The 23461-nt window shown below is 44.5% G+C and overlaps 1 protein-coding gene across 2 annotated transcripts in view; it reads right to left on the minus strand.

Moving 5' to 3' along the window:
• TRAPPC10 (trafficking protein particle complex 10) overlaps window positions 1-23461 on the minus strand; it is a 75852-nt gene that overhangs the window by 51697 nt on the left and 694 nt on the right. Inside the window, exons 1-3 of one of the 2 annotated variants that reach the window (XM_010834898.1) lie at window positions 23362-23455; window positions 5027-5108; window positions 1129-1264 (exon numbers count right to left, since the gene is read on the minus strand). In XM_010834898.1, coding sequence (XP_010833200.1) covers window positions 1129-1264; window positions 5027-5108; window positions 23362-23428 — 285 coding nt within the window. In that variant the 5' untranslated portion in view covers window positions 23429-23455. Of the gene's footprint in view, window positions 1-1128; window positions 1265-5026; window positions 5109-23361; window positions 23456-23461 lie in introns of those variants that run through there. The other variant, XM_010834899.1, reaches the window with a different exon arrangement.

The raw sequence follows: 23461 nt of genomic DNA on the forward strand, positions 1-23461 counted from the left end.
TTGAAGTGACTCTCACTGGCCAAACCTGAGACAACTTGAACATCAAAATAAAGACAATGAACTGTAAAGCACTAAAAGAGAAGCCCACATGGGTTTCTGATAACTTGGGAAGAGGTGTGTGCAGGCTGTGGTGATGTCTGGGTCAGGAAGAACCAGCCTTGTGCTAAATCCAATCTGGATGTTGGAGGATTCCCATCACTGTGCCATAGGAAGTGCCTCCCTGCACACACACTGCACCCATCACATGGCTTGTGCTGACCCCTGTGTTCCCCAGGAGTTCAGAGCACTGCTACGTGCCAGGCAGAGGTTGCCTATGTGCCTGGTCCAATAAAACCCCAGGCGTCGCATCTCTAACGAGCCCCCCTGGTGGACAACACCTCACATAAACTAGCCTAAGAGTTTGCGGGGAAGAAGCCTGTCCATGTGACTTCACAGGGAAAGGCTACAAAGTAGAACTACAGTAACTACTCTGCATCCTCAGATCCAGGTTAAAACGTCACAATGTGTAATGATTCATGTACTCTGTACACTGCTAACTGCTTATTTTATTAGAGTTGAAACAGATAGAACAAATGACCCACAGAATTTTCCATTCGTTCATGAAAGAATTCAGGTTCATGAGTACAGAACTGCCAAGTAAAGGCCAGGGTGCCCACAGCAGCAGTGTCCGCTCTCTCAACGGGCATCACAAAGCACCTCCTGCACCAGACTCGGGGGGTGAGTTAGCAGACAGCTCCCTGCCCACAGAGAGCCTGCCAACCAGCACCAGAGACAGACAAGGATTCTCAAGGAGAATAACAGCCATGTGGTGACTACAGGGTGCGAGGAAAACAAAGCTGAAAGGAACTGTTAGAAATAGCTAGTGCCCACCAGGACACAGGGAGATGGCTCGCAAGAACTGGAAACGTAGGAAGTAATTCGGTGACTGTATTTGGTGATTACGATGAGTATATGCACTGGGCCAGAGCAGAACTAAGCCATGGCAAAGTCATACACTTGGCTGAAGAATGGAGAAAAGAGAATACCAAAAAATTAAAATAGTAAATTTCAAAAAGTATAGCTGTCTCAGCAAAACCCAGACCTGTGAGTTCTCAACCCATTATAATGTTCCCCACAATGAATACTCACACAGCACTCCGTCCAGTAAATGTGCAGGAAGGGGAAGGTCAGCAGGGCTTTGTTCCCTTCTTTGGGCAGCAGCTCCTCTTTGAACTGAACAAAGTTAGACTCCAGGTGAATCATCTTTGGAGCCCGGCCATAGGACCTATCAACAATTGTGAACGAGTCACTGAGAAACATGAGAATGTTCAGCAGAAGGAAAACGAGAAAAGACAACAATCTCATCATATCTATGCGTTCAGAAGTGCATAGGTGATACTAACCCTGAATTTTAACTATTATATGTTCCATTTGAAAAGATGCTATAAATTACTTTAAACACAGTTCATGTGGCAAAGCTCTTCATAACTCCATTTGCAACAGTACAGACTTCTGAGAAAAATGTCAGTATACAGTCACCATAAAAGAAGCACAGTGTTTCCCAAATGTCGAAAGTGCAGTTTGAAACTACCAAAGCTTTAAACTGCTCTAATATTTTTGCAACAAACTGCATTATCCAAAAAAGAGAACTGTCTGGTGAAAAAGAACAGGTTTCTGCTTGCACAGCATAAATAGTGGTAACCACCCATCCTTCAATTTTTTTTAAAGGACATCTCAAGGAAATTTTTAAAAATAATTTTTAAATTTATTTTCGGCTGTGCTGGGTCTTTGCTGCTCTTCATGGGCTTTCTCTAGTTGCAGCAAGTGGGGGCTACTCTTCGTTGCAGTGCTTGGGGTTTTCTTGTTGCAGGGCACGGGCTCCAGGCAGCAGGCTTCAGCACCTGCAGTGCGTGGGCTCAGCAGTTGCTGGGCTCTAGAGCACAGGCTCAGTAGCTATGGCTCACAGGCTCAGTTGCTCCGTGGCATGTAGGATCTTCCTAGAACAGGGATCAAACCTATATTGGAAGGCAGATTCTTACCCACTGCATCACCAGGGAAGTCCCGTCCTCCAATTTTCCTCAATCCAAGAACCAAGATCCCACAAGCTACACATCTAATCGATGGCTATCATAGAGTATGGACACTGCTTAATTATACTTCTAAAAATAAATTAGACCACATACATCTCTTTTCCACACCTCTATTTTCCACCTCTAGTGAGCTGTCTCTTTTACATATCTACAGATGGATTTTATTCTTTTTGTCTAACCTAAGGATTCTCCATGATGAATAAACTGAAAACAACCATACTGAATGTTATTATGCTTTAACTTGTGGATTTTCTATCTCACGCTAGTTTTTTCTGTCCTTGGTGAGATTAATCAAGTTTTCCTTTTCCATCCTTTTTCTCTGTTAGCTTGAAAGTTTAATCTTCTATTTCTTTTCTGTTGTTATTTACATTTTAATTTTTAATATGCATAAACTTTTAATTTCCCTTTCAAAAAGTACAGTAAGTGTCTATATCTCTCCTTGAACAGGACAAAGATACGACACTGTTTTCTTTCTGCTTTCTTCCACATTCTGAAATTTTAGATTTTTAATTTTTAAAAGCATTGACACCATAAAATAGTGAAATCTTTGTTATGACTTGCTTTCAGGCAGCTGCTCCCTTCACCCTGTGAATTCAGGGTTCATGTTCCTGACACATGTGTTTTCCTTGAGACACATTCCTTAATTACTTCAGAGACAGTAGTACAGCTTCTGATCATACACACCTGAAGGCGTTCCTGTTAACAGCATGTTTCCAGCTATTTCCATGCTGTGGCAGCAGCGAATATAAGATGGGAGCAGGGCTCTAGAGAGCACGGTGTGGTGGTGTGCGGACACCCCGGGCCCAGCTGGAACCCTGTCTCTCCAAGGCCAGGGGGAGGCTGAGACAGTCTTCCCGCTGTGTGAGTGTGAATAATACACAACTCTAGAGTCAAGGTGGGGCTTCTCAGAACTCAACTCTCAGTCTCCTCAGAACTCAAGTCAAGGTGGGGTTTCCCTTGTGGCTCAGCTGGTAAAGAATCTGCCTGCAATGTGGGAGACTGGGGTTTAACCCCCTGGTTGGGAAGATCCCCTGGAGAAGGGAAAGGCTACTCACTCTAGTATTCTGGCCTGGAGAATTCCATGGACTGTATGGGGTCACAAAGAGTCAGACACAACTAAGAGTCAAGGTACAGCCTTCAAGTCAAAGTACTCCTCTTAAATGCTCTATCTTAGGCTGCATTTTAAATGCTGTTAGAGACTGCAGACTCGGTTTTTCTTTTCTCCCTATTTCTTGATGTGGCTTTTTGTTTGATTGCTTTTGTTTTCATTCTGCTTGACATCCAGCAGCCCCTGAAATCTCTGAACTCACTTCTGGGAAAACCTGGACACCAATTCCTCAAGCAGGGCCCATCTCTCCACTCGCTGCACAGTCACTTCTGAAATACCGACTACAGGGATATGGAAACCTATGGACTTGGCCTTCACGGCTCAGCTTTCCTCTCGGACCTCCATCTGTGGCTCTCAGCTCTCAGCTCCGGAGTTCCCAAGTGCAATCTCCCAATTCATCACTCTGTTCTTCAGCTACACAGAAGTTCAGTGCGTGAAGTCAAGTTTCTGCTTCAATTTTGTTTCCCAAGATCTAATCAATCACTTTTTGCCAAAGTGAAATACACACACTTTAACATGTCAAACAATACTAAAGAGCCACACATACACACACACCCCTCTGCACTTGGTCTTGCCCTTGCCTCCCCAGGTCCTGGGCCCTTTCACCTGTCAGGGACCCGCCTGCTTCTCAGGGTGTCCCCTCTGCAGACACACAGAGGGCCTTCCCTCCCATTCCTCTGTCCATCCTTCTGGTCCCAGAAAGATATCCATGTCTCCGCTGCTGCCGCCTCCGCCTTCTCTGTCCTTAAACGTTTAGGCCTTTCTAGTACTCTTCTCTCATTTAGTTTTCAAGACGGTGAAGCAAAGAATATGCACATTAAATCTATGCAGGGTCTCTATTCCATTTTTTTCTCATAAGCCCATTTCTCATTTCTTTTATCTTTCTGAATGTTTGAATAATGTATACTTGTTTGAAATCCTTTCCACATCACTCCATTTCTTCAGTATTATTAAATTCTTCCATTTGCTGAATTGTTTTCTCTCATTCACAGCACTGGGCCTCTTCAATAGTTGAATAATTTTTCTGTAAGGGAATTCTCCCAGTTCTGTACATTCTTTATATTACATTTTGGTAAATAAATACATTCCTTGTAACACTAAGCAGGCACAAAGATTAGACTAGATTCAACAGAGAGCCTGGTAAAGTCATCCAGAATGTTAATTCTTCACGTTAGGAGGGTAAAAACTGGTGGTCAGAAAGGAATAATGTAGCAAGAATCAGAATTACATGAGCATGAATAACAACAGGAAATTTTTCATTCACCTTGGTTAAAATCAGACTACCAGTATTAACAGGTATTAACAATATTAATATTATTAATAAACAGTATTAACAATCCAAACATTTTCTACAAATTATATCTAATCTTACCAGAAGTTAGTTTTTCAGTAAAATAATTCAAAGTCAATTATTTCCTCAGAACAAGTCATTAGAGGAACAATTACAAACAACAGGGCCAATGGGAGGACTGATCTGATGGCACTCCTAATTTTAAAGATCATCCTTCTGTCCACTTTCTCATCCTTAAGAGAAGAGCCCAGGCACTCAGGGTGACGAGGTCCTGGTTAAGACGCAGAGGCACCAGCTCCTCTGAGGAATATGGGTGCCCATCTCCTTAACCAAATGCCACCACAAGTCAGAAGTCACCTCTATACGAGGGGCCTGTGAGTCTGAAGACATGTCCCATTTCTATCATCGCAGGTCTTGTTCAGAAAACAACACGTTCCTTAAAAAAAGGCTCACAGATTACGGGCCCTTCTTCTCAGTCTCCTTAGAACTCAGGCTCTCACTTTCACTGCTTCACTCACTCACACTGACACCTACAAAACAAGGAGGGGGATGTCATACCTTCTCCATTCCATCGGTTCTCTTGGAAGCTGCTGGGAAAGTGTCGGGTAAATGGAGGTAAATAAATTCTGATCTCCAGCACCTACAACAGGAATAAACATGGCACTGTTAGGTAAATATAGGGAAAATGGGCTCTAAAATGTATTAATTGGTATTTTTACACAATTGAATAATTTAGCAAAATGACATCACAAAACAGGTTGTTTTGTATCTTTAAAGAAGTGGTCTCTAGAAAATCCAGCACTTATCTAACTTCGCCCCCACCTGGCCTCCCTGAGGAGATAAATTCTCCCTAAGAGTAAGAGGAGGAGGAAGAGGTCTGACAGCTAAGGAGGGCGGAGCTGGACCAACCCTGCCCAGCCGCGCACCTGTGTCAGCTCCCACAGCCACTTCTTCAACTTGGATAAAACAGCCATGAAACTCCAGGCAGAAAAGGAAGCCAGGACAAGTGGATGTGAGTTTCTTCACCAAATTCCAGCAGGAGCCAAGACACACAGGCTACTCTCTGGTACCCAGGACACCAAACACACCTGCTCTCACTTGTCCTCATGGGAAGCCCTGGAGGCAGATCCAACCGCACACCAAGGACAGAGGAGCTGTAAGGGCCCCGCGCTCAGAGTACACAGCTTGCTGGTGGCAGAGACCAGTGAGGAACTCGGGAGTCTCTGACTTCACAGCTCAGCTGTTAACTCAGCTCTTTCATCCCGGCCTTAACAGAACTGAAAAATCCACTTAGCTCTCCTAAAATGACAGTATAGCCACATCCTACTTCAGCCTAGAAAGAACCTTTCAAAATCAATGGCTCAGTCTTACACTCAGGATCCGCTACCGTTAAGCGAAACCTTTTTCCAACTGTATTTATATTGATCTTAAAGAAATCATTGGTAAGTGATGTGGGCCACTGACATACATACTTATTTTGCTACCACGAGCCTTAAAAAAAAAAAGAAAACAAACAAAACGGAACCTTTCCCAAACCACATAACAATGTCAAGTCACTACAGAGAGGAGTGATGTTTCTGGGCAACTGAGCTGATCCTCAGAGAGGCAGTGGGGCATGGGGACTGGACACAGATGCTGCAATGTTGACCACCTGGGTCCCTTCTGAGCTCCACCACCTACTAGCTGAATACACTTGGGAAGACCATCCTTTCTGTGCCTCAGGGGCCATCTGTGAAATGGGAAAATACGAATAGCTTCCAACAGGGTCATTGTGAGACTGAGTCAACACAATAACCTTGAACAAGGCCCGACGCAGAGTAAATCGTTAATAAGGGTTACTGTTAATAATTTATTGTTGCCATAAAAACAGCTTTTAGGTTTTAACTCATCCGTTTTCACTGCATTCACGTATTTGGTAATTGTCTTAGAAACCATTAAAGTAAGAAAACCTTTAGTTAGCTTCTAATTTCTTATCTTTGAGTGCCAACTCCTGCTGCCTCTTGAAAAGGTTCTAGAATTAACATATAAAAAAAAATGACTACTCTCTGCTAAAAAGAAATTAGGGCAACCACAGGGAAGCTTTCTTCTCTTTCACTTAACTTTTTATATATATGCTCCTTGCAATAAAGTCTCACATAAAGGTACAAGTAACCTCTGCAACAGGGAAAACAAATGAAGTGCCTCCTACACACCCCTTTCTCAAGTGTCTCCCACAGGAAATCCTGTTATACAATATAAAACTTGTCCAACTGGAGGCTGTAAAGTAACAATTTTTCTTACATTCAATCATGAAATAAATCTTTAATCTGTGTCCTAAATTTAATTTTAAAAGATTACAGGTCAATTAACACACCTGTCAAGGGCAGAGACATCGTCTGATAATAACTGGGCGCTGAACATGTGACCATTTGATCTCAGCCCCTGTTAAGGAGCTGAACTGTGTCCCAGCAAAATTCACATATTGAAACCCTAACCCCTCAGCACCTCTGTTATGTGACTGTATCTGAAAGAGGTGATTAGGTGAGAACAAGGGCTTTTGAATGGGCCCTGATTAAATCCCTTCAGAAAGAAAGTGAAGTCGCTCAGTCATGTCTGACTCTTTGCAACCCCATGGACTGTAGCCTACCAGGCTCCTCCATCCATGGTATTTTCCAAGCAAGAGTACTGGAGTGGGTTGCCATTTCCTTCTCCAGGGATCTTCCCAACCCAGGGATCGAACCCGGGTCTCCCACATTGCAGCCAGACACTTTACCATCTGAGCCACCAGGGAAGTTGATTAAATCCCTTAGACATCCTTACAAGAGAAAATGTGGACACGCAGTCACTCGGGCAGGAAAGACCACGTGAGGACGCAGCAAGAAGACATGGCCACTGACAAGCCACCGAGGGAGGTCTCACAGCCAGCCCTGCTGACACCTTGACCTTGGCCCTCCAGCCTCCAGACAGCGAGGAAACAAAGTTCTGCTGTTTCAGCTCCCCCCACCCCCAGCCTGGAGTATTTTGTTACCCCGAGCACCCCGAGCAAACTGACACAGCACCCTACTTTTCACTCCCATCCACTGAAACCCTATGTTGACTGAACGTGAAGAAAAGCCACCGTGATTTCCTCAGAATGCATGGCTATTATTAATGATAATACTCTCAAGTTTTTATACTGAGTATTATGGAAAACAGAGGGAGGTATCCTTGAAAATGGGCTGGAAAGAGCCATAAAAGACAGACAGGAAAGAGCTTATATGTAAAACCTCAGAAGAATAAAATCTCCGTTCACTTGATAGGTAATTAACAATGTGTATTAATACTTTGTAGTGCCCCAAAACAGCCCAACCAGTTAGCAGAAACGTCACTGGCGTGCTGAGGTCTGAACTCTAAGAGCAGCTTCGTTTTGATCCCGTGGGCTGCACAGGGGCATGAGAACAACAGGGGCTCTGCTGTTAGAATACAGCTACTAGAAGCAAAAACAAGGCTAAGATGATGTGTTGAGAGAACTTCGCTCAGAAAACTGCTGTGTTTATTTTTCTTTCTCAGGAGGCCTACTAAGATTCACTCGGACTTCCCTGGTGGTCCAGTAGTTAAGAATCCGCTTCCAGTGCAGGGGACGCACGTGCGATCCCTGGTTAGGGAACTATGATCCCACACACACGCTGCGAGGCTACTAAGCCCATGTTCCACAACAAGAGACGTCTGAGAAAAAGGCCAGCGGAGCCCTGGGCTCCTGACTACCTATGCCTCTCTTCCCATGTCTGCCATTTGTGATCAGACTCTGGTCCATGCACTCAGATATCTGAGGCAGACCTTCACTATTTTCTGAATTAGGACTGCATTCTCTGAGATTTTTAGAAGCATATATTTATGTATTAATCACATAATTTTAAACTTTCTATGTTAAAAGCAAGTAAGAACTAATTAAACATGGCCAGTTGGGGGGTGGGAGTTAAAAAAGATGATTTCAGTGACTTAGGTATATATGGGTCACATTTCAATAAACTCAGCTGAACATTTTCTTAAAATTTTAAAAACAGAAGGACTTGGGAACTCAATTATAAAACAGTTAACTTTTACCAATATTGAGAAGACACTAACACATGTCCAACAGAATATAAATAAATATAGATAAAGATGTGTCATTTAGATTTTCACATGCTAGCAAGGTAATGCTCAAAATCCTTCAAGCTGGCTTCAACAGTACCAGATGTACAAGCTGGATTTAGAAAAGGCAGAGGAACCAGAGATCAAATTGCCAACATCCACTGGATCACAGAAAAAGCAAGAGAAAAAGAAAGAAGAAAAAGCAAGGGAATTCCAAAAAAATATCTACTTCTGCTTCACTGACTAAGCTAAAGCCTTTCTGACTGTGTGTATCACAACAAACTGTGCAAAATTCTTAAAGAGATAGGAATACCAAATAGGAGACTTACCTGTCTCCTGAGAAACATGTATACAGGACAAGAAGCAACAAGTAGAACCAGACATGGAAAAATGAACTGGTTCACAACTGGGAAAGGAGTACATCAAGGCTGTATACTGTCATCCTGTGTATTTAACTTATATGCAGACTACATCATGCGAAATGCCAGTCTGGATGAAGCATAAGCTGGAATCAAAACTGGGAAAGGAGTACATCAGGGAGAAATATCAACAACCTCAAATATGTGGATGATACCACTCTAATGGCAGAAAGTGAAGAACTGAAGAACCTCTTGATGAAGGTGAAAGAGGACAGTTAAAATACTGGCTTAAAGCTCAGCATTCAAACAACTAAGATCATGGCATCCGGTCCCATCACTCATGGCAAACAGATGGGGAAACAGTGAAAACAGTGGCAGCTTTTCTTTTTTGGGCTCCAGAATCAGTGTGGACAGTGAGTGCAGCCATGAAATCAAAAGACACTTGCTCCCTGGAAAAAAAGTGAAAGTGAAAGTCGCTCAGTGGTGTCTGACTCTTTGTGACCCCATGGACTATACAGTCCAAGGAACTCTTCAGGCAAGAATACTGGAGTGGGTAGCCTTTCCCTTCTCCAGGGGATCTTCCTAACCCAGGGATCGAACCCAGGTTTCCCACATTTCAGGCAGATTCTTTACCAGCTGAGCCACAACGGAAGCCCAAGAATACTTGAGTGAATACTGGAAGAAAAGCTATGACAAACCTAGACAGTGTATTAAAAAGCAGAGATACCGCTTTGCCAACAAAGGTCTGTATAGTCAAAGCTATGGTCTTTCCAGTAGTCATGTAGAGATGTGGGAGTTGAACCATAAAGAAGGCTGAGTGCTAAAGAATTGATGCTTTTGAATTGCGATGCCGGAGAAGACTCCTGAGAGTCCCCTGGACTCTCCTGGACAGCAAGAAGATCAAACCGGTCAATCCTAAAGGAAATCAATCCTGAATATTCATTGGAAGGACTGATGCTGAAGCTGAAGCTCCAATACTTTGGCCACCTGATGCAAAGAGCCGACTCACTGGAAAAGACCCTGATGCTGGGAAAGACTGAGGGCAGGAGGAGAAGGAGGGCAGAGGATGAGATGGCTGGATGGCATCACTGACTCAATGGACATGAGTTTGAGCAAGCTCTGGGAGATGGTGAAGGACAGGCAAGCCTGGTGTCCCTGGGGTCGCAAAGAGTCGTAAACAACCCAGCGAATGAACAACAAAAAGAGACAGTAAGAAATTGGCTATTTTTGAAACAACTCTAATTTTCAAAGAAATCAATTATAACTAAAAATAGAAACCTGTAGGCCAGTCTTTTAGAGCCAACACACCATCACTAAGATCAGAGTCTAAGCAGAGCCGAGTAACATGTCCAGACCAAGCGCAGGAGGGCGCAGCAGACCCGCCCAGCCGCACTCAGGGCCACTCACAGCTGAGGTCAGTCGCACAGCATTGGCTTCACCCTTCACCAATGCAAACAGCAATGGAAACTTTCACTTTCAATCATTTTTCTGCACAAAACTTTTATTTTAGGATCCACTAGAACTGCAATGTCACAAGGTTATTTAGTGCCAAAGCAATTTTAAATCCTGATCTTCAGTTAACAGTCAACTGCGACCAGAGCAGAATCAGTCTTATGCTGATACTTAAAGAGCAGAGGATGAGTCCAGGGTCCTGTTCTGTGTGAAAGAGCCTCCAGCAGAGGAAAGGCACATGAAGCTCAACCCTGCTGGAATCAACATCCAACCAAACCGTGTGAGCTGGCTCCGTCTGGGGTGGAGGTTAGAGAGAGATCCCCGTCTGCATCTCAGCAACACTGGGTGTCTAGACTAGGCTAACATAAAGGCACCTATTCTCTTAATTGAGAAGAAAATATTTGTATCTCTGTTCAAAAAGCTATACGTTTGTTGTTGCTAATGTAGCTGCAATATTTATGGTTATTTATATGCAGTATTTATGCATATGTAATATTTATGTAATTTTTTTTAAATTTTAGGATTTGATGATGACGTAAGACTGCATTTAGCACTAAACCATCTACAGAAAGGGTGGCATAAATTAACAAATGTGGTGCGAGTGCTCCAAAGTTACCAATCATGCCTCAGGGGGAGCCAAAGGTTAAACAGAAAAGTCACCTATTTGTTGGGAAGGACACAGGGCTTTCATACTTATAGAATCAGACATGTGTCAAGGGCATTCAGAAATTGACAGAATCGTCCTGCTCCCCGGGGCCTGTGAACATGTTACATTACACAGCAAGGAAGAATCAAGGTTGCAGATGGATTAAAGCTGCTAGTCAGCTAACCTTAAAATAAAGAGATGATCCTGGCTTATCCGGACAGGCCCACTGTGCTCCCAAGGGTCCTTACATGGGGAAGAGCCACAACCAGAGAGATGGAGTCACGAGAAAGACTGAACTGGGGCCCAGAGAGCCAAGGGAGCAGGCACCTCCAGCTGCCGGAAAGGGGATTCTTCCCTGGAGCCCTCAGAAGAAGCAGCCCTATCCACAGGAACCATGTCCAGACAGAACCATGTCAGACTTCTGACTTCCATGACTTGGAGAAAATACCTCTGTGTTACTTTTAGGCACAAAGTCTATGTAATTTGTTACAGCAGTCACAAGAAACTGACACAACCATAGAAAGTGAAGTCATAGGACTGATTTAAAACAAAGAGAAGCATTTGATTTGCCCTCCCCACCCCCAATCTATGGACTATCCCAATCTGATGATCCAGGAGGACTTGCTATTAGCACTAGAGGGTTTGGCCCCAGGTGAGAACTAGCTGACAGAAGTCAGGGGGGGGACCATTCGTTTACTGCGCAGGTGCTCAGTCACCCGGAGTCCTCCCAGCAGCCCGAGGGCCACCCCATACCGGGAAGCCCAGGCACCCACGGCTCCCCGCCCAGGTGAGTCAAGCAGCTCGTCAGAGTACAGCTGCCCACTCTGACTCAACAGTATGCACTGCTGCTGCAGATGCTTCTTTCTCTCATTTTATTGTTTCTTGGGCTTCCTGGATGGTTCACTGGTAAAGAATCTACCTGCAATGCAGCAGATGTGGGTTTGATCCCTGGGTTGGGAGGATCCCCTGGAGAAGGAAATGGCAACCCACTCCAGTGTCCTTAAATCACAACTCGGCCCATCCTGCCATCTCAGCACTAACTTTTCCTGACAGGTCTGGTCACCAGCTCCCCAGCCTGCCGGTGACAGACACCTGCTCGCTCTCCCCGTGCTGCTTCCCTGGCTTCGCAACCAGCACCACCCTGCCCGAAGGCGTGACCAAAGGGACGAAGTGCACTCTGTGAGGGTTAACCGAGTTCCGGACTGTTTGCAGAAAAGAAACTACAGCCAATGCACAGAGGCCGCTCGAGACAGAAAGTCCCAAAGTCTCCTTTTTTTAAGAAGAAAGACAGGATAGTAATGACCTTCTCTAGCACTCAGAGACCACATTAGACCCAAAACTCAGGAATTTAACAGAAGAAAGACTGGATAAGTGCATCTATATATAAGAAGACCAAAAAATCAGCCTTTGAAAGTTTACGTATTTTTAAAACACAGGGAATATAGTCAAGCTACAGCCGTTTGAATCACAGCATTTGAAATTCAGGAGGATATCTTGCTTGTTTCAGGCACTTGGACCGGAGGCTTCTCCCAAACCGCTCTTCCCCTGGATTTCCCTCTCACCTCCTTAAAAGTCCGTTCGAAAAGATCACTCACTTTCTCAGTGGGGTCTCACTATCATTTTCAAAAGGAGCACTGTTTTGAAGGGGGATTTGAACCAGCAAAACTGTGGTTACCACAGCCCCAGCAATCCTCACAGTGACAGACCCCAACAGATACATGGGGAAAATATATTTGATTGTAAGACTGTGTCACACAGCAAAAGATGAAACCATTCAAATTCCACTGATGGATGGCCAGAGTAAACCATGGCATATCGACATAACAGGGCTCTGCTGCTGCTAAGTCACTTCAGTCGTGTCCGACTCTGTGCGACCCCATAGACAGCAGCCCACCAGGCTCCCCCATCCCTGGGATTCTCCAGGCAAGAACACTGGAGTGGGTTGCCATTTCCTTCTCCAATGCAGGAAAGTGAAAAGTGAAAGTGAAGTCGCTCAGTCGTATCCGACTCTCAGCGACCCCATGGACTGCAGCCTACCAGGCTCCTCTGTCCATAGGATTTTCCAGGCAAGAGTACTGGAGTGGGGTGCCATTGCCTTCTCTGTAACAGGGCTCTAAGGACTGTAAACAAGAGAGGGCACCATCTCTACACTCTGTTCTCCCAGAAATCTTGGGGGGAAAGTGAAGTCGGGAATGTGTATGCAGTCTGCGATCTCTTATCTAAGAAAGGGAAATACTAATACAACACGTATGATTATTTCCTACAGAAGGAGATGCTTCAGGTCAGGGAGGCACAGGGCAGAAAGGACAGGGCTACACACTAGATTGTTGCACTGCTGGTGGCAGTCACAGGGCTATCAGAGGCTGTGTGAGGTGGACTGAGGAGGGCCCTGGACCCACAGCACCAGGGTCACCTGGGCATCTGTGAGAGGTCCTCACTCCCAGGCTCTACCCCATCCTGCTCCATCAGAAACTCTGGCCCCCCATGAGCACTCCACGGGACCCTGATCCAGTCTGAGGACCTTGTTCTATCATCCCCAAGCATGCCTGAAAACTGGAAGAAAAAATACACGAGAGAGAGAGAGCAGGCAGAAACCAAATACAGAGGACAGAGCAGTTAAATAAAGCCCTAAATTTCTGAATTTGAACTGAAAAGATCAGAATGAATTTAGAACCCAGCTCTTCCCCCTATAAAGGCCCAGCAGCAACTAGAAGCCCAAGCACACAGACTGGGGTCTCCAAATACGATCTCCCACCAGAAGGAATCGGGGCTCCCCGAAGAAGGGCTGATTCCCGGGCCAGAGCAGGAAATGCACAAAGTGAGTCTGGAACATCATGTCACACCAGAGAGCAAAGGAACTAAAGATTCCTACAACAAGGATTCCACACCTCAGAAGCCAGCGGGCAAACGGACACAAGGCACACCCCCCAGGCTCTTCAACAAGCGATAAGGAACCAGAGGGTGAGAGGGAAACTCAGACGTCAAGACAGAATGAAAACATCAATCTAAAAACCTACTGACACTAAATAATTTAAAGAAATTTTTAAAAAAAGACACATCAGACACTGGAAATGTAAACACTCAATATTTGATACTAAGGAATTGTATTTTTAGACGTGATAAAGATTTTGCAGTCTTATTTTTTAAAGTCCTTATCTTTCAGTGCTCCAGGCTGTCTTAGCTCAGGCTGCCATGACAGAACACCCCAGATGGAGTGGCTTAAACAATACATACAACTGTCTTCCTCCTTGTTCTGGAGGCTGAAGTCCAAGGTGCCTCCTTGTGGCTTCCCAGTGAGGGCTCCCTGCTTGCTGACTTGCTCTCCCAGCCTCTCCTCCTCTTCTTACGAGGCCAATGACCCCACCATGAGGTCCCCACCCTCGTAATCCAAGCCAATCCTAATTATCTCCCAGAAGGTCCCATCTGCAAATACAACCACATTAGTGGTCTGGGCTTCAATGTAGGAATTTGGGTGGGGCACACAAACATTCAGTCCACAACACATAGACTTACTGATAAATGTTCGATGCCTGAGATTTGCTTCAAAATAACAACAGGATTGGAAGGAATGGGCAGGGGTATAAAGAAGCAAGACTGACCACTTAGTTGTTGAAACTGAGTGACAAGCTTGGAGGGGTTCTTCATACTATTTTCTTTTAATACAAGTTTGCAAGTTTCTATAATAAAACGTTTGAGATGTTAACAATTCTCCCATTTCTCTTACCCTTTTCTCTTTCTCCTTTCCTCCTAGCATGCATCACCTATTACATGATATAATTTACCCTGTACGCACACAATCTACGCTCTTGCTGGAACGTAAGCTCTAAGAAGCCAGGAGCAGATGCTGAGGACCTGCTCTGATGGTGAATCCAGGGCCTCGTTCTACACTACACAGCACATGGCCCCCAAAGGCCAGAACATCCTACAGCAGATGGAGCGATGGCACTGGCTGTCAAGTTCTCAGAAGACGGATTTAATTTTAGAATCAGTAAGACTACACTAAAAACCGCCAGTACGGCTACCCTACTCAGTTCTTCAGCTGCTGAACTAAAGAAAGTGATGTTTCGATTCTGCTTAGTTCTATGGCAAAGGCTTTCCCTCAGGGATAACTTGAGGGACAAGCCCTTTCTGTGTGGGCAGACGGGGTCTGACTCCCCGAGCCCTTGGCGAGGTTGCGGTGGACCAGGAGTCGGCCACCTCGGGCCTGGTCCTCGCTGCGGCACTCAATACTGAGGGGCCTTGGTCAGGCACAGACACTGGCCCTCAGGTCTTCAGCCTCAAAATGACCTGCCTGCTGGCCCTTCCCGCTGTTCACCTCAGTGCTTAAGGAACTTTCAAGCTGACCTAGCCAGACTAAGAGTGCCTACAAATGGTGAGCTGTGAGTGTAGTAAAAATTGTTACCACAGGCGTTACTGTTAGTTCTAAGACTCTACCTAAAATTGCAGCTCTGAAATGTATGCAACTACTTCTAAACATTAAATAGATCTGTTGGAAAAAGGAAAAATTTCCAAACACATGACATGACACTCGCTGGTAAGGTATAAGCCTGTTGTCAGTTTCTTCATAATTTTTCTGTTTACTGTTTTTAAAAAATAATTTTATTTACTGATGCATTCATTCATTTATCTTATTTCTGGCTGTGCTGGGTCTTCGCTGTTGCACAGGTTTTCTCCCATCGCGGAGAGTGGGCTTCTCATCGTGGGGGCTCCTCTTGTGGTGGAGCACCGGCCCCAGGGTGTGCGGGCTTCAGCAGCGGAGGCACGTGGCTCAGCAGGCGCAGCTCGCGGGCTCTAGAGCACAGGCTCAGAAGTTGTGGCACACGGGCTCAGTTGCTTCACGGCCTATGGGATCTTCCTGGATTAGGGATCGAACCCATGTCTCCTGCATTGGCAGGCAGATTCTTAACCACTGAGCCAACAGGGAAGCCCTCCCTGCTCACTTCTTCAAAAAATTTGGCAAACGAGGGCCTAAAACAACACTGAGGAATGAAACATCATGTAACACGTGTGCAGGAAGCCAAACAAAAACATTTATTTTCTTGGGGGGAAAAAAAGGAAAGAGAGGTTGTATAATAGGTTCATCTTTTCTTAAGAGATCATCCCACCTTAAGTCAACATCTCAAGCCCAAAATTCCAGATACCATGGACTTGCTCAGGGGTCAGGAGCACAGTAAGGACATGCCTCTAGATGGAGAAAGTGTTATAAAACCAGACACATGTTGGACGCTGCCGACGTGCACCTGGATGCCAGTGCAGACGCCGTGATCAAGGAGCTGACCAGCACCCCTAGAAGATTTGTCCACATCCTGACCCCCCCGCCCCCCCGCCAACCCAGGACCTGGGAATGAACCTTATTTGGAAAAGGGGTCTTTATAGGTATGATTAAGTTCAAACTCTCAAATAAGATCATTCCGTATCATATACAGATGGGCCCTACATCCAATGACAAGAAGTCACTTGTCAGGTCAGATAAGAGGCAGAAGGGAAAACACAGGGAGAGAGAAGGCCATGTGAAGACAAGGCAGAGACTGGAGTGATGTACCTACTGGTCAAGGAACAGCAAGGATTTCTGGGCACTGGAAAGAGGTGACAAAGGACCACCTCCACCCCCAAGGCCTCAGGAAGAAGCACAGCCTTGCTGATACTTTGATTTTCAACTTATAGTCTCCAGAACTGTGAGAAAATAAATTTCAGTTGTTCTAAGCCACTCAGTTTCTGATAATTTGTTACAGCTATACTAGAAAACGAATACATGTGGCGTAAAATACAAAAATCAAACGCACATCTTCCCTAGTGCTCTTCCAATCCATCTTTTAGATATGCTTTTGGCTATACCGCGTATATGTTGAAATACACACAGATGAAGAGGCAATTCTCAAGAGGTACAAGCACGAAGAACCACATAAAAAGAACCTCACTAATCATCAGGTGTATAACACCAAAACAACTATGATGGAAGATGGCCTTGGGCTGGTCAGAGTTCTTAGATACGATATTGAAAGTATAAGAGAAAAAAATGGGTAACTGGACTTAACATTTAAAATGTTTGCACTTCTGAAGACAGATTAACTAAAAGACAATCAAAGAACAGAAGAAAATATCTGCAAATCACATATCTGATAAAGGAGTCCATGCACTGGAATACTAGACAGCAAGAAAAGGAGGGGCCAACTGTAGCTGGAGTAACACGAACGAACCTCAGAAACACCGCAGAGTGAGAGAAGCCAGATAGGAGACTGCATGCTACACGACTCACTTCTGCGCAACATCTAGGAAACGCCAATCTCTGGAGACAGAAAGCAGATCAGAGGTGCCTACGCCTAGGGGCAGAGATTAACTGCTAACAGTTCTTGGGGTGATGGAAATGTCCTAGAACTGAACCACGGTGGCGGCTGCACAACTGTGACCATTTACTAACAGTCTGTACACGTACAACAGATATTAATTTTATAATATGTAGACTAAAGCTCAATAAAGCTGCTCAGAAAAAGAAAAAACAAAAAACTATAACCTGTCCACTAGACTGGCAAAAATTAAAAAGATATCTCCGACCCAGTGGGGCAGAGTATAACTCGGAGGACAGCTTTTTCACAGGGCGATTTGGGGTCTCCCCTTCTGACCTAACAATTAAACTTCTAGATTTCATTCTTCATAATGAAAATGTATTCCTGCTTTATTTATATACTTTTAAGGTTAAAGTTTCATTTCTGAAAGTTACAGCTGTATCTTTTTCAAAGGCTTCACCCAAATGCCAGGTTGACAGTCCCTCAATCCTAAATGCTCCTGAGCAGAAGCTGAATCACAGACCTGAGAATGCCTCGGTTTGTTCATACATTTCTCCTGACTTGAAGTAAAGAAACCATACTTGAACACAACTCAGAAGGACTAGTTCAAACATTATGGGCCATGGAACTTTTCTTCTACTAGATTAATATGTATTTCCTCGATTCAAAAACTCCAAAGAGAAAATGCTCCAGCACCAAAAAACAAAGAGCCACGTAAGTGCATAGTAGTTTACCTGAAACCAAGTCTCAGCGGCCAGGACTCAAACTCTCCAAACATTTTCCTACAAAGCTATCTGATCCTGACAAAGACATGTATTTAAAGAAAATAACTACACCATTAAAAGCTCCTACCTTACATATAACACAGTTTCCCCTTTAGAGTAATGTTTGCTCACTTATTAATTTCCTCTACAAATATTTACTGAGCACCAACTATGTGCCCAGCACCATCCAGGTGCCACAAATACAGCCATGAACATAGCAGATAAAGTTCTGAACCTCACATTCTATTCCAGGGCAGCCCAGGTTGTGGTGGAGAACAACAACCATGAGAAAAAAAAAAAAAAAAGTTTGTCAGGGGTGCTGAGCCAGAAGACTGAGCAAAGTCCAAGAGATGCCAAACCCTCGCAGGCCTGGGCGGTGACACATGAGCAGCCCCAGTGTGCGAGGGAAACACTGAGGGGGTCAGGAGAGCGACAGGGCAGGGGCTGCTGGGCCGTGTGCTGTGTGAGGCCCAGCCAGGAGGCCAGGTGGGGGTGGAGTTGGGGGACACGGACAGAGGGTCTCAGAGCCCACAGGAAGCCCTGAGAATACCATGCCGAGAGAAGGTGGGTGGCCCCTGGAGAGGTGGAAGCCAAGGAATTATGTGCCAACTTCTCTCTTGGAGGGACTGCCCCCAACTCCAGAGAGAATCAGCTTCAAGGGTAAGGCCAGAAATGAGCCGGCCAGCTGGAAGGCTGTGGGGGTCCCAGGGAGAGGTGAAGGGGGCCAGGGTTTGGGGGAGCAGCAGTGAAAAGGGGCTGAATCCTAGATCAATTTCAAAGACAAAATGGTATTTGCTGGTAGACAATGTTGGTTGTGAGAGAAAAAGAGAAGTCAGAATGACTCCAAGGTCATCAATGTTAAATTTAAAAACCAAATATTCTCAAAGAGCTAAATACTGCGAATACACTTAAAAGTCACATGAAGCGCAGTCCCACGGGGACGATCTGATTGAAAGTGGGGACCAAAAGGAGCAAAGACAGAAGGGAAGGCGAGGTGAAGGGAGGGGTGACAGGGAGGACCTGTGGGGGCCCGGGTCCGCCATCCAGACCCCCCAGGCCAGAGCAGAGGGAGGGGGATCACCAGGGAGCCCTGGGAGACAAGGCACCAGCACTCCGTCAACTGGAAAAAATCTGTTTTTAGACAAGAAATTCTCAGGTAAGTCACTTGCTTTTTCAATAAAAGGTGACCAAGGCCCTTCCTACCTCTTGTGTGGACCAGCCAGCTGGCTGTCCGCTCCCTTCCAGGTCAAGACTGGTTCCTGCATGGTGTGTGCCATGCTTTTTTCAAAGAGCTTAAAAAACTCAGACCCTTGAGTCTTACTGCATAAACCAAACTTCACTAGAAACTCTTCAGTAACACACCTTACAAATCAAGCCCATGAGCTGAAGTTCAAATGGAAAAGGAAGTTTTTCACATCTAAATGATTGGTGCAGATCCACCCTAGAGTTGGGCTAACATACTAGTAACATCGGTTCCCATACTTACCAGGTGCTCCAGGATACTGCAGCAAACCCACAGAGGCCCAACGGATGTCCCAAATCTACAGGGAGAACAGCAATACCAAGCCATTCCAGGCCCCAGGAGAGTCAGTTTCAGTACTACGTAGGCTGTATTTCTTTCAGTGACATCACTATCATCACAAAACAGGGTAACTGTTGTGATGAAAGGCAAGTACCACCCCACCCCCACCCCAAGTAAAGCGAGCCACTGCATCCAATCTGATCCCCTGCTTAGAGAGGTTGTGCTGTGCCCAACAGGTGCAACCATCCCAAGAGTATGCTACTGTGGTTATCTAAGAAAGAAGTAAAAACTTTTCTTTCAATTTATGTGTATTTTTTTTCAAATAACATCTGTTAAGACATAATACTTAATAAAATTACCTGAATCTACTTAATAAATGGAATTACTAAATACTCTTTTGAGTCTAGAAGTGCCATGGAAAAATTACTGAAGACACTAAAGCCACCATGGAGAGAGAAAACTGAAGAATCTGTGCTGAGAAGCTAACATTTTTTGGCACATTCATCATTCTTCTGAGTACTTTACACATACTCATTCAAGCCCCTATCAACTCTCTGTGACTGGCACCGTCCCTGACCCGGGTCACAGGTGAGAAAGTCATCACACAGTAAACCACGCCTGCTTTTACCTGCGCACAGGTGGCAGCGCCTTCTAAAGCCAGGGAACACAGGCAGTAACTCCTCCAACCAAAGTCCCTACCGCCAACCATGGCCCAAGGAGGTCTCCTAAGGAGACACGTTCCCCCCTCTTCTCAACTGTTACCTCTCTGCTGACTTAAGAATGCACTGTGGACCAAGACCTGCATTTAAGTGTATCAGTTTAAAAAGAGGACATTTTAAGTTACTTTTCCAACAATGAAACTGAGAGTGGTTAAATCACAAATGCCACACTTTCATGCTTGGTAGAAAATCACAACGTGGGAATTTAAAAACTTTAACCCACAGGGAGAGAAAAACAAACTCCAGCCAGGTACAAAGTGTTACAGATCTACTCATTTCTTCTATCTTTTCCCCCACTATGAAAATTCATAATGTCAGATACAGAACTCTAAATATAGAGACTGAGAAAAATTAAAGCGGCAACATCCAGTCCAACTGGGAGAGAACAGATCATCATTTGGATGGAACACTGCTATTTTTCAGATACTACGCAATCTCATGTTGATGCTTTAGAATTGTAGGGCTGGAGAAGACTCTTGAGAGTCCCTTGGACCACAAGGAGAACCAACCAATCAATCCTAACAGAAATCAACCCTAAATATTCATTAGAAGGACTGATGCTGAAGCTGAAGCTCCAGTATTTTGGCCACTTTTTTCAAAGAGAGGACTCACTGGAAAAGAAGGGGGGCGGCAGAGGATAAGATGGTTAGATAGCATCACTGACTCAATGGACATGAATCTGAGCAAACTCCAGGAGATAGTGGAGGACAGGGGAGCCTGGTATATCACAGCCCATGGAGTCACAGAGTCAGACACAACTGTTCAGTTAGCAACTGAACAATTCTGGGTAGGATAGCAACAAATCAGTGGAATTACCATAACTTTGCCTGCTAAACGAGACAGCTGGAAAGGAAACACCTCTTTCCTAACGTATCCTTAGATCAGAAACCCCAGTCTTTACTCCAAAGCAGAGAACTGATCCAGTGGCTGAAAGAAAAAAATCAAAGCTCCAACTTAAATTTAGACTAACCGGATCTGCTGAATTGGTTTCAGTTTCATGGTGCATCTTTCATGATTAGTAAATTATGCTATAGATGTTCAAATTGCTACAGCCAGGTGATTCATCACCCAATGTCATCACACCAGCAGCACCACTGAGAGCTCGGAGGACAACCCCGGGCATTTCAGACACATATCCCAACACTGAGAAGTTTCTCTAACCCTGGAAGTGTAAGCAGGTCCTCGACTAAGGTGGTCACTCTGCACCAGAGGCAGATGGGCAGTGGCTTTGGAAAATTTTAATTATGAACTGAAAGTCATTAAAACTTCTAGACAGCTTCAGAATATTATTAAAATAATTTAACAAGGTTTTCAAGTAATGATGTATCCTGTTTACCCCTAATCTCTGGGGACTTTCCCCTCTTCTCACAGTTGCAAATAAACAGTTCTTAAATTTATCTGAACCAGTAACATTCTACATTCTTCTCAGAAAGGCTGATGCACAATTCATTCAGAGTAAAATGTTCTAAATTATGTGAAAAAAAATCTGAAAATGAGTTATCAACTCTGCTGTCATTTTTACAATGAACAAACACAGACTTCCTGAGGGTGCAATGGCTGCAAGAAGTAGTATACAGACTTTTGAAAATTAAAATGCTGCTAAGGGGGCTATGTACACAACAGCCAAGCCTCCAGATGGACTTTGAAAGCAGTTTTTCTACTACCTTTATCTACACTGCTTAGACCAGGGGCTCCCATCAAACGTGTGCTGCAGAAGGAATGGAACAAAACGAAGAAAGTATGATGCAAAACCAGGACAGCAAGTGCTTACTGGAGCTCCAGTCCAGACACACCAAAATGGAATTTCAAGAGTGAACTATAAAGTCAGCTCTTCTAAAAGTTAAAAAAATCTTTAAATTTAAAAAGATCTTTTTTATTTTTCAAGCTAACTCTCTCTGAAAGTTTACTGAAGCCGCTTTCTTCTCTGAGGCACCAATGAATGAATGGTTGTGCCTTTGAAAACAGAGATACCATCAGTACAGACAACAGCTTTAAACACCGGAAAATCCTCCACCAGGGTAGCTTTTACAAAAGGAAACTTTCCCAGAGTTGTCTGTCATGTACGTGAAATGAAACTAAACACGTCACGTGTATCTCTAACACCAAGAGGATAACAATCTCCCCACTAAGTCAAGGCTGAACCAACAGAGCTTTAGGAACCTTCTCTTCAGGTATGTATTTACACAATGCCTACAGAAACACTGCCAGGAAAATGGAAGCTAAAGGCTATGAGGTATAATGAGACATCTGGATGTCTCCACAAGTAATACTGATCCAGCACTCAGAGCATGGAGGGCACTTGGGGAGAAGTCTCCAGGATCTGGGAGACACTGAACCAGATCTTGGAGACACATCCAAGTTTGGCTCCTCTTCCCTCAGGATACAGAAAGCACCTGGGGATTAACTGCAGGGCCTCCAGATGACCACTGCATCTACCCGCTCTCTCAGACTGAAGGTGCAGTCCTGAGTAAGACTTTCAGTTGGTAAGTGTCCTGGTGAAAAGAGAAACTTGGCTGAATTATGCAAGCGTCTAAATTCAGATGTGACAACAGTCCATTTTCCTAAGAAAGTTTATCAGCTAAACATAAAGCAACAAAATTCGACTTTAAATATAGTTTCTCAGCAATATGACAAGAGGAAACACACAAGGAGAGTATCGATTAATCAGAAGAAAAAAAAAGTGAAAAAGAATGAAAGAGAGAAACTTTAACTTTTAAAAGGATCTTCTACCTACAGAACTGTCTACTATGGCCTAAGTGCCTGCCCCCGGATGTTGCTATAGAAAGAGTGCTTCCTTTCAAAGTATAGGAGACCATCTGAAAAAAATTAACTGACGACAAAAGCACTGTCAAAAGTCAAAACTCCTAATAGTCTGAAATGTCTCTCTGCAAGTCAGCAAAACGTCAGCCAACATTTCAACACTTTCCATAAACTCAGTGCTTTTGAAAGTACTGAATTCTGAGGTCACGACTGTAAATATTAGAGGGAATTTTGTAGAAACAAACAGTTCCTTTGTGGGTGCATAAATGTGGCACCAAAAAAAAAAAAAGAAACTGACAGCCAAAACGTCGAGACACCCGTCTCCGTCCAGAGCGCGGAGAGCTCGCCGAACCTTTACACGCCATCTGTGAAATGGGTCTCTGCTCTGTGCCGGCGTC

This window comes from Bison bison, unplaced genomic scaffold (assembly GCF_000754665.1).
Source record: "Bison bison bison isolate TAMUID 2011002044 unplaced genomic scaffold, Bison_UMD1.0 scf7180017864037, whole genome shotgun sequence".
Taxonomy (NCBI): domain Eukaryota; kingdom Metazoa; phylum Chordata; class Mammalia; order Artiodactyla; family Bovidae; genus Bison; species Bison bison.